The sequence below is a fragment of the Leuciscus leuciscus genome (genome assembly GCF_965113295.1).
Source record: "Leuciscus leuciscus genome assembly, chromosome: 2".
NCBI lineage: Eukaryota > Metazoa > Chordata > Actinopteri > Cypriniformes > Leuciscidae > Leuciscus > Leuciscus leuciscus.
In genome coordinates, this window is record NC_138726.1 from 43309861 (window position 1) to 43322270 (window position 12410).

Sequence of the window (12410 nt, forward strand, 5' to 3'; positions counted from 1 at the left end):
TTTCTTAATTGTAGCAAATATAGCCATTCAGCATTACAATACAATTGAAAGCTATAGGTTTTATAGGTTTTATATTTATATTTATGCATTTGGCAGACGCTTTTATCCAAAGCGACTTACATTGCGTTATCCTATACATTTATACATAGGTTTTAAGATTTATTAGGCATTTAAATATATAATACCTTTTAATATAAGTGAACTTAAAACAATCTTCACATAAACCCATTATAATAAATGTCACATTTACCTGTGCCCTTCAATATATCAGGTCTCGATTTGTTCTATTGGCCCAGTCAGACCAGTTCAGATTTTGACTTGCCCTGTCAAAATGGCCAAAAAGTTTCGTAGTTTTTGACCCATGCAACCTTGTCTAAAAGGGCTTCCTACCTATACAGAAATTGAATAAACACTTCACAGTCTTCACTGTATAAATTATAAATGAAATATAGATCAATCCTTGTTAAAGCTGCAAAAGTAATTCAGTCAACAGCAGTGAGTGATTTTCTCTTTTTCTTTTTTTGATTATCCTAAATGACAGACAGCAGCAGGTTTATTAGGCTGCTGTCCCTTTGAGACCTGCTGCACATGACGCGTACCTGACACGCATCCCATTTTCTCACAACTCTTTCTTCATTTAAGACTTCATTTAACTAATTTAAAGGGGTCATTGGATGCCCATTTTCCACAAGTTGGTATGATTCTTTAGGGTCTTCATGTAAAGTTTGTAACATTCCTCAATGGTTGTGTAAAACAACACCCTTTTTACCTCTTCAAAAAACAGCTCTGCTCACAGAGACCCGTTTCAGTACATGTCTCTTTAAATGATAATGAGCAACTGCTCACCCCACCCCTCTCTTCCATGGGGCGTTTCGACATATGACACGTAAAGTGCTGCCTTGGCAGACAGTATACAAATGGCTGAGGGCTGAAATATGCTAATACGAGACAGTCCGTCAGTGGTCGTGGGCGGAGCATGAGCAATATGACATCATATTGCTCAGAAAATCCAAACGGCCTGATTATTGAGAGTGTTTAGGCTTTTTGAGGATTAAAAAGAAAGGAGTGAATGGATTTTTTTTCATTGTATGGTGGTTGTGTCCACACATTGCAAAGACACATTTATATACAAAAAACATATAAAAGTGAATTTGGCATCCGATGACCCCTTTAAGACTGTGCTTGCGAGTATACTCGACAAAACATGCATTTTGGCATAATTTTGCGTTTTTGTTAGTTCAAGCGATGTCTGATGCGGCTTTCTGTGTGTACGAGTCGTGTGTGTGTGTCACATAGACAGGAGATTCACAGACGTGCACGCCAGCTCTGCAATGCATTCTCTTTTGAGTCTTATTGCGAATGAATAAGAACGTGATCGCTTGCCAAAGGATGATGGAAAAAATGGATACTGCATTAATTGCGTTAAATATTTTGTATGTTATTTAAATGTATAATGCATTAATGCATTAATTTTGGAAGGGGGAAAAAAACAAGAAAATGTGTACAGATCCCACCTAAGAATGAGAGAAGTGGACGAGAAAAGGCGATTGCCAGAAGAGGGTGAGAGATGGAGAGCAAGAGGTCTGTGTGATCCAGCCGGTGCTGGCAGGAGAAAGAGGGGAGAGAGAGGTGGGGAGGACGGGTGGGAGGAAGAAGGGGGGGGGGGGGGGGGGGGTGCATCGGAAGACAGCCACGTGGAGGTTTCTCTCAGTAGAGTAGCAAGAGGAAGTGGATCCCTGGGGTTAGATAAGTAGAACCAGGCCAGTACAATGACAGAGTGTTTGAACCGGCGGTCTGCTTTAAAACACAGGAAGCGACCGTCGGCACAACAATGGCCCTACACGGACAAACAGCATCTCTGTCCGTTGACAAACACAGCTCAGTGTGACTATCTCTCTCTGTCTCTCATAGCCGCGCCGTGTGAGGAGGGAGATCGGAGCTAATAAACTCTTGTTTGCTGTGATATGAGAGAAAGTATATGAGCATCATAATGGGATTCTCGTAGAGAAAGAGTTGTTTAATCTCAACGGGAATTTTTCCTCAAACACACCGCAGCCTCGCCTCGACTCAGTATCTAAAGTTCACGCTGACCTTTGAGGGAATCATTCTTCTCTTGATGTTTGTGCATGTGTGTATACAATAAGATGAGCCTGCCTCCACCTGTGTGTTCTCCTCCCTACGTCACCTCAGCTCACATCGTACCAGCCCCAGCGTGCAGGAATGCCTGGATCTGAGCCAAGTCTCTGCTAGAGATGCACGTCAACCCCGGCCCAGATCATCCCCAAGTCCAGCCTGGGAATTTACAGCTGCCGTCGCAAAACAGAGCCCAGAGAGAGACAATAGCACCTAATACACATGCACACATGAACAGGCCTTTGAAATCTCAACCAAGTACAGCAGCTTTAATCATAAGTATTAAGTGTAAGAGATGTATGAGCTCAGAGGACATAGAACAGTCTCTCCTAAAACCTCTTGGAAAAATAAAGCCTTTTTGTGATTTAACCTCGTATATAGGACTTATGTCATCATAGGCAGCTCAGGCAAAGCAAAAGAAAGTGGGAAAAGGAAATTTAAAAAGAAAAGAGATTAATCACATATCAATATCATTACGTTAAACAAACTTTTGGTCAAGAACTTAGTACTGTTTGACTACTCATTCATCAGTCTGTTGTTTTGGTTTTTAGCCAAAGAAACTCAAAAAGGAAGAAATAACAAAAAAGAAAGAAAAGAAAAACAAATAAAACAATTTGAAAAGAGAAAGAGAAATGGAAAGGGGTTTTAAACAACTGAGGTTTAAATTAAATTACTCTTTTTTTTTATCGCTAAATAAATTATTGTTATATTAATTATATATTCGTAATTTTGTTTCCATATTATATTCCTTTGGCTAAAAAACTTTTTTTTATATACAGAAATTTAAAGTATAAAGAAAATTAAAGTACCCATTTTCTGTTAATTTAAACTCATTTCTGTCAAAGATAATGAAATAAGATCTCTCATATGATATTTCTTTCCTACAGGAAGCCATCCACAATTTCAGCTGATTTTAATGATACGAGGGCGAATAAAATAGAGAGTTGAATTGTCAAGGAGACTGGCTCTTTGTAAACAGGTCAGCGGAACACGAATCAGTCGGCTTGATTAATACCGATTCTAAACAGCTAAGAACAACACAGGCTTGCCTTCCTGTTGGAGGCGGTGGCTTTTACATGTTCTTATTTGTGCGGCTTTACTTGTCTTACATAAGTGTCACACATTTTCTCTTTCAGATCAAGATTTACTTCGACATTTGTTTTTAATTGTTCCTAAGCCTCTCCTTCAATCTCTGATGGTGCTTTTAAGTTTGTGCTTCAGTCTCATAACAGTAATCCGGTCCCTGGACGGAATTAGTTGCCATATGAAATTTCTCAACAAGAGGCTTTTGGCTAAAGAAATAAATAAGAAAGTAAAACCTTGAGCTTGAAGTTCTGATAAGCCTCTAACGCTGTAATCTAAACATCTGTTATCTTTAAAACAAGTGACATTGTAATTCCTGAAAAGACAAAGTCTCAATCTCTCCGTCTCTCTGAGCTCATTGTACAAAATGTGAAAGGATGAAACAGAGAGAAAGGCAATTTAAAAGTGGTTTGATTTGGGCAACGGACAGTGCCAAACAACTCCGGAGAAAACCAGAACTGGTTTTCCGAGCCAGCGTTGTATTTTGTTACATGCCTGATAGTTTTATTTGGACCTCGTTCAGTCCCGTTTACAGAATCCAGTGATGTGATCAGTTACATCAGCAATAAGGGTCTAAAGCGCCGCTTAACATGTGAGCCAAAACAGTAGCGCTTTGATGGGGAGACTGGCTCTTTAAACCATGCACACGCTCCATGCTAACAGCGGGGAAACCCAATCCTTGCATGCTGTTTTACCACTCAACTTTTACGTCTTCTACATGAAGGCTGAAGAGCTTGTTTGGAGAACTAATTAACTCAAAAGCTGTTGTATATTAAGAGCACTGGGCATTTTTTGTAGAGCTAGCTCTAATGAAAACAGAGTGCCAAAGAACTGCATTAGCAAGCCTCCTCATCTCGCTTCCCATCGCATCGTACTCTTGCCTTACGACTTTCCCTTCTTCTTTACGACAAGCCATGGCCTCAAGAGACAGAAGTTAAATGAGTCACAAAGGGAGGCAATGGTAATGATATATGAAAACAAAGTCAGAGAAGATAAAAAAGCATAATAAGATACATGTCCTAAACCTGACTTTCTTGGTGTCCGTTTCTGGTCGTGTTTTGGTCTTAAAATTTGTGATTATAACCCAGTGTAAAAGCAGCAGATAGAGACTGTATCTTGTGTTTGATGCATGCTACAGACCATTAAGATCATTACAAATCACACTGTATGACTTGGATCTAATAAACTTGTGCACGACATCGTGGCAAGCAGGGCGGGGCTGAGAGCCATGGGAACGGAGCGAGGTCGGTGGCGCGAGTGCTAATGAGCCACACCAGCCTCGAGTTTCTCACGGAGGATAAAAGGAGGAACAACAGTGAAGGACGAAAGAGGACTAGGCCTAGACTTTATGTTGTCTTTTGTATGTTTGTGTACTTTACTTTCGTTTTGTGTTTGAAAACTGTGATACATTAAAAACGTCTCTTAAGCTCACCAAGGATGCATTTATTTGATAAAAAATACAGTAAAAAAAGTAATATTCTGAAATATGATTACAATTTAAAACATCTGTTTTCTATTTTTTTATTATTATATATTTTTAAAATGTATTCCTTTGATGGCAAAAGCTGATTTTTTTTAAGCAGCTATTACTCCAGTCTTCAGTGTCACATGATCCTTTAGAAATCATTATCATATGCTGATTTGGTTCTCAATAAGCATTTCTTAGTATTATCAAGGATGAAAACAGTTGTGGAAACTGATTTTTTTTTGTGTTTTTTTTTTATGAATAGAAAATTCAAAGAATTTGAAATAGAAATTATTTCTTTACTGTCACTTTTGATAAATTTAATGTGTTCTTGTTGAATACCAATATTACTCTTTTTTTTTAATTTTTTTAAAATTTTTTTTGTTTTTTTGTTTTTACCCTAAACTTTTTAAAGGTGGTGCAACAAGGTGGTGCACAATACAATATGACAGTAAACTATTATGCTGTATCTCTATTTTTTGGAAAGGCTAGCTTGTTAGAGAAAAAGCTATAATATTTTGACAGCTTTTCTCATGTCATGCTGCCAAAAAAGTTATGTTAACATAGCTACTTATGTTAGCTACTCTTCAGTGCACTGCAGGAATGACAATATAGTGTAGCCCAGCTGTTTAGGATGAGCTCTGTCGCTAGTTTCCACTCGAAAAGGTAATTAAACTGTTCACACAAACTCTTACTCCACTGCTACCGTCTGTACACACAGTAAGCATGTAGGGGCCTGTCTACTGGAAAGTGAAGAGTGCTGATTTTCACACACATGGTGCGGTGGAGTGCGCATAACAGCCGTTAGTAGCACAGTGGCTAGTTCTGTGGGCTCTTCAACAGCACAAGCCTTTAACAGATTGGGTCTTTCTCTCGAGAAGTGCACTTCACTTGACAGAGGTTTTACGTTTTACTGCCGAGCTATAAATCTGTCGTGCTTCGGGCTGTGTAAATAAGACAGTGGTTTGTTTTTACCTGACACATCTGAGCAGAGAAAGTAAGAAAGGCAGATGGTTAACCTCACAATGAATGGTACAGCGTTGAGAAGAAAACCTCCTGGATTCCATCCTGAGGGCCTCAAGCTTACGGGCTTTGAAGTACATGTCAAATGCACAGGAAGATATGAGACGTGAAATAGAGAGTGAAAAGTGAGGACTGAGAGGTAAAGAATGAAATAAGTGTGTAAAAAGTGATGAAAAATGTGAGAGAAGACCAGCTGACATCATGGTGAATTGGGTGTGAATCTAGGAGAGAAAGGAGGAGTGGGGAATGTTGTACCTGTCTCCAATGAAAGCAAGCGGGAAAAAAATAAGAGGAAGAAAGTATCTCCAGGCATGGGCTGCTTTCATTGCCCTTGGCTTTTATGTGTATGGTGTGTGTAAAGACCTTGACCACTGCCACTGACCAGCTTGTGTACGTCCATGTCTCTGACTGGGTGGTCTGGTAACCTTGCTTGATGAAGCACCACATACCACACAAACCAACAGCCCTCTCACACACGCACACAAAGGCACACTCATTCTTCTGCTGCATCTTTCCCCCTTCTTTCTTCGCATTTACATCACATTTATTTATGGCACTCTTGTAAGCAATCTTTTTATTCTCCCTCTCCCATTTTGTTTCATTTCATATAATTGCTTGATGGAGGGGGGAAAAAGTGCAATCCACTTTGTGGCGAGAAAACGGATTTGGGTGACCACAGTGTGTACTTTGCAACTAATCCAATTCAATTATTTTAAGCAAAAAGCAAACTTTCAATGAGCCTATTCTTGAAGCACACTTATAAAGAGAGACCTTCAAAAGATCACTCAAACTGACTTGAAGCAAGCAGCAAATATTTGCAAAAGGCAAGGTTTGTGCAAATTACGTGTCAACGCGGTATGTTTACAGGATTGTCGGCCGCAACGGAGTTCAAGCAAATGAACGCAAAGTGATTTTTCCAATATTGGACAATGGGAAACGGGGCTAACAGTAGCGCCTGTGCTGTTTTTCCAAAGCCGCTGCCACGTCACCGCACTGGGATGGTGTAATTTCAGAGGCATTTATCACCGGCTTTCATGTCTCAAACCCTTAGGGCACTTTTCCACAAAACATGCAAACAGGCACCACTTGGTGTCATTAAGCTTTCTCTCATTTCAGTTTTTTTTCTTCTCTTCCTTCATTAATTAGGGAGTGATAATTATTCTACCCATCTATAGCCCCTTCCGAATTAACATTGGCCAATTATCCTGATTGGTGACAGTTGTAACGTGATTGATGACAGTTTTAAAAACAAAGTAACGGTTTTTGACAGAAGCACATAAGAGGAGATGAAGACGTGAAAGTCAAGCACTGACCTGGATCTGCTGCTGGAGGAGATTGATTTTGTGCTGTTGCTGCAGAAGTTGCTGCTGTTGTCTGGCAATCTGCGAAAGCAAAGTGATTCATTTAGCTGAACACTGTCAGAAACCTTTAACCCTGGCCTAAAACATTAAAGGATGTACGTTATCATGGTCTATGAGAGAGCAACTGGATTTATTGTACCATGTATTTATGCAGACAGATAATATATGCAATCAGAGCTTGTGGGTAACATCTCTCGTTCACCAATTGACCCTAATGACTGTAATCAGAGGCCTGCTAATGTTTATTATACCCAGCTCCAGGCCTGGCCGGGGCGATGCGCCACAGGGTGAAAGACTGGCATGTTTATGCAACCTAGGAGTGGCCGGGTCTGCCCAAGGGTGGGCTCTCGACGTTAAGCGCATTGCATCCTCCCTCTCTCTCCATCTCTCCAAGCCCCTGCAGACTCCCCCGTTCCTCCTCCTCAGTTAGCCTGACAGCCTAGGTTTAAGTGTCATTTAATTTTCATTTTCAAATATAATTACAAAGTGTTCACTGTAAGATATCACCCGTCTGCAAATGTGTCAGGATTAATTTGTGCTGGCTTCTTCACTAGTGTCAACAGTTAATTACTGTGTCGTGTCTGGATGGCTAAATGACATCCTAACTTCAGGCCCCCCCTACCTCCCTCCCCCTCCCTCCCTTTCTCTCTAGCTCTTTTCTATCCTCTCCTTCCATTTTGTTTGTCATTAATGGAAAGGGATGCATTCTTGAACATTTGCGAAACTGTAAATTCCTGCAATAACCGTTTATTAAAATCAGCTGAGCATACAATGAAGATACAATTCTCATAAAGTTGGATATTAATGTGGAGAGTCGGGTGACATTAATAGGACGAATTCAGAAATGAGCGTATCCGCTTCAGGTAAACGCAGACCACATTAACATGCTCCTATTCATCTGCATAATAAATTGACAGCAATTATATGGTTTCACCATAAAAAAAAACTGTGAAGATGGAGATGTATCTTGTGCGACATTAACGGAGCTCATGAGCTGCTGATGCCTTCAGTACGCCTCATTTGATTGAGCTACACATGCTTCTCATGCAAAGTTTGAATTAATAGTGATCAATTTCCCTACCAATTTACGTGCTTCCATATTTTATCAATTATTTACAATAACCATTACTTTGTGCATCCATCCTCACAACCACAGAGCCCGATTTATCGGAAACATCAAGCCATAAACTAAATCAAAATATTAAATAGCTAAATAGAAGGACTCATTACCTATTTAAAAGCAAATAAGAGTAATTTTGTTTTAAATGCTTTTTCTGATAAATGGGGCTGTAAAATAAGAATATGTGATGCATGGCTGATAATATCTTCACTAGATAGCTTTAAAGAAAACAACTGGGTTTATAGGACATATACATTATGAAGCCAGTGAGAGACGGTTTGGGGACAATTAGCTTCCTTTTAAATAATGATTGTGAATTTTAACTGAATTGAAATGACAGGAAGAGGAATTTACTGAATTGAATTGAATTGAAATTCAAAACAGTTAATGGATTCTGGGAAATGAAGTTCTCCCGCACTGGTTCACTAACATTAATTCAAATGTTAAATTAAAAGTGAATTAAATATGATATATACAAACTAAGGACAAATTCCAAAGGGTAAAACGTTAAAACAATTAAAATGTTGCTATTTTAGTTAAAACTTGCAGTTTCAAATTTCTTTGATTTTCAAATCATTTCCAATTTACTTCCATACATTCCTTGTTTTCTATCGAAATTCAGATTCAGGAACAGACTTAAATTCTGATTTATTGAATTCTGACTTTTGACTTCTGAATGGCGTTCCACCCTGGTTTGCACATTCTCACCTGCTCTTGCTGTTGGCGTGCTAGCTCCATTTGCTGACGTTGTTTCTCCATCTGCGAGGCGGCCAGTTTCTTCTGCTCATCATGGGCGGCCAGGAGCTGCTCTCGCAGGCTGATGAGCTGTGTGATCATGGTGGAGAGCTGTCGCTCCTTCTCTGCAAGACTTTCTGGAGTACCTGCGACAGAACACATGCAGTCAAACAAAAGAAACCAAAGGCAAGAACAGAAACAAAGTCTTCTCCCCATGACTCTGTACACTCTCCCAGCAGTGAAAAGAAAAGGTTTACATCTCATGTTACAACAGCCAGATGTCCCTCACCTCTTAAATATAGTCTCTATATGAATGCAAAGGTCAGTTATCCTAGAGACAGAACAGCAAACAAAGCAAGTGCTGCAAAACAGATCCTTGTTAATTGATCTGCACATCAGAGATATAAAAAGCTCCCACAATCGAGACGCTCATGTGATCAGCAAGTTTTTTTCTCTCTCTCTCTTGAGGGCAGGACAGAGCCAGCAAATGCTGAGCATCCGAACGGATACAGTACATATCAGTCAAGAGAATTCCTGAAGACCACAGAAGGCGGTCCGGGAGGGAAACTCTAGCTCCTTCAAAGCCGAGAATGGTATCATCCAAACAGCCCAAGTATAACAACGGAAAGGATTCAATAAAAGTGCGAAGGTCGCGAGTCCCTCACTCTCTCTTTCCACTTCTGGTGATCGTGGTTTCTCTGAGAGATGGTGAGGAATGGAATTGTTCCTATTAAATAAGAGGAGCTGTCACAAAACGAGTGAAGGTGGCAGATTAGTGACAGACAATACAGGGCAAGTGTGTGTGCGTACTGGCGACAGTCGCATGACTGGAGGCGCTGCCATGTAATGACTGCTCTCAATTCTCATTAAGGGAGGAGTAGACACAAACACCTCGGAGCTGACATGCCTCTCGCAAACAGGGTCACCGTCACCTCTGTATTCTCTCATTATCTCTCTCGTGTCTCTACCCAAAGCATAATCACACCAGAAAATGTGCATGCCTCCTGCATGTCCTCCCATGAGGCTGCACTGTACCTTAAGCTAATCAATGCTAAGTGATCCTGCCTCAGGACAGTAGGCTAACCTGCTGCTGCATGAGAACAGTACGAATGGCTTGGCTAGCAGCCAGCTCAGTGTTAAATTCTTTCCTGGGTGTCTTCCTGTGCTCCCCTGGCCACATCTGTCTTGAGTTTCTCTGAAGCGGCTCCCTGGGGCCCGCTCTAGTTCAACTATTTTAATTTGACTAAACACCTGATTTATTTTATGTCTCTGATGAGGAAGGCCGTTTGTCTTAATAGGGCCTGTCAACCTCCAGCCCCCATTCAGAGCAATTTACTGGCCGGGCCTGCACGGCAGCAATAAAGGAGAGAGGCTGCAATTCTCTATTTACCCTCTCTCTCAAAAAAGATACCTGAAAAGCGCCCATTCACTGCTACTGCATGTGGTTTCCTTGGGTCTGAATTGACTTTTTATTCAGCAGACTACACTTGTTGTGAATGGCTTATCTGTAAAATTGATACATTTGCAACAGATTTTATTAACCTTTGGCTTGAGCCATGAACGGCCGTATTTAGTGGCTGCTGCTGTCGGGACTGACATCTGCCCCCGTGTACGCTCAGAAAGAGAAGGGGAGAGAGAGAGAGTCAGAAGGAGGTGGGGGCGGCAGAGCATCTCTCAGTGGACGAAGGGAAAGACACTTCAAGTCAGAAGGGCTGTTGGATGTCAAATAGCATAACTTGCCCCTCCTCCCAACAGAGAATCTCAGGGGCCTCTGGGGGAGGACAGGACTCATATCCTACTGAGGGGCAAACATCTGGACTCAATTCTGCCCACTCAGGAGCTCTCTGGACAACCCTCTAACTCAATCACACATTTCAATCACACAATCCGCTGCACTCGGTAATGAAATACAACAGTCAGGACTACACTTCCATAAGGATACATTCCGTAATTATCATTTTTCAAACATATACACATACATATATATATATATATATATATATATATATATATATATATATATATATATAGAGAGAGAGAGAGAGAGAGAGAGAGAGAGAGAGAGAGAGAGAGAGAGAGAGAGAGAGAGAGAGGTAACGATTGCATGCGTGTTACAGTAGCCAAGTTTTACAGAGAGGCCGCAGATTGTGGAGGACCCAGCACAGGTTCTGTGTATGCAGAGTGCTGGTCTGCACAAACACAAGCAGCATACTAACAGAGGCTCCATTGTTTCGTCTCCGGCTCGATTGTCCAGAGCTCACCCCTAACACCCCACCCCTGCTACCAAAATGTCTTCCTGCTTCTCTCTCACCCCTGTTTTTCCCTCCTCATATTTCTGCCCTGTTCTGGTCCTACCTCATTGTTTTCTGACTAAAACAGACAACTTCTCAGTGGATAATGGAAAGTTGAATGTCTTGAAAGATGTGCACTTGAATAGCAAAAAATAGGCTAATATTTAACAATATTATACATGGTATTGTGAAAAAAAATAAGTTATTACATAATCTAACATAAATAATAATACTGTTAAATATTGGTCTAATAACAGTCTAGTATATACTGTATGTATATAAACACAAAGCATGAATAAATACTATATAAATAAATTTAAAAAATAAAAGTTATTAAAATCATTAATACATTAAATATATTGCATATAAAAAAAATATTACTATAAAATAATGTGATAAAACACATTTTAAATCTCATAATTGAGATATATCAATACAAATGAATACATAGATTTACTTGAATGGATAAAACTCAATTGTGAGAATTACATGAGAATTGTGCACATTTTGGTACTCATGTTTTGGTATAGAAAATCCTGTTCTTTCTGCATTGAATTATAGATTTCTTTTAAAAGCAGATAAAACTTTTATTGGCAGGGGAGCATGGGGGGAGCTCGCTCTGTATCTGTCTGCAGAGTGCTGACAAAGAGAGCAGTGGTGCATATTGCATTGCTCTTAACGGCAGTGAGTCTGGCTGCTCTTGTAAAGGTGTCTCCTTGCATTGTCGTTCTGGCTTGACAGGGTCTGGCCAGGAGATTTTAAATAATGAGAGAAGGTTAGGTTTGTCTAATTCATCAACGAGGACATAAGATTCCACTCAGGACCTTTGGCTGAGAGGGAAAAAGAAAGAATGGGCAAGAATATGCAAGAGAGGCGACATCAACAGAACATTTACCTTCCTCTCCCTTCACTGTCACAAACCAGATTGGATGGCATTTCCAACAATGTCCAACTCGAATACCGGAGAGAAACAACTGCGACTGCAGTGAATGAGCGAGAGAGGGAGCTGTCAAAGAGAGGGGCCACCAGATAAAAGACACTTTGTAGGGGTGCGATTTGTTCTGTCCAACAGCCATTCTGCCACCCCAGGCCAACCCCACCCCCCTTCCCCTCTAATCAAGCAGTCCCTAATTTGAGTTCCAAGTCCAGCACCAAGGGAAGAGAGGGCAGCTTGTTACTTTGAAGAGTCCCAAGTGAAT

General features: G+C 40.5%; 1 protein-coding gene across 12 annotated transcripts in view; it reads right to left on the reverse strand.

Annotated features, from left to right (window-relative positions):
* sox6 (SRY-box transcription factor 6) overlaps positions 1-12410 on the reverse strand; it is a 147940-nt gene that overhangs the window by 57361 nt on the left and 78169 nt on the right. For all 12 annotated transcript variants that reach the window (XM_082150039.1, XM_082150038.1, XM_082150037.1 and 9 more), the window contains 2 exons: positions 8894-9066; positions 7018-7086 (listed from right to left, as the gene is read on the reverse strand). In XM_082150039.1, the coding sequence (XP_082006165.1) occupies positions 7018-7086; positions 8894-9066 (242 nt within the window). The remainder of the gene's footprint in view (positions 1-7017; positions 7087-8893; positions 9067-12410) is intronic.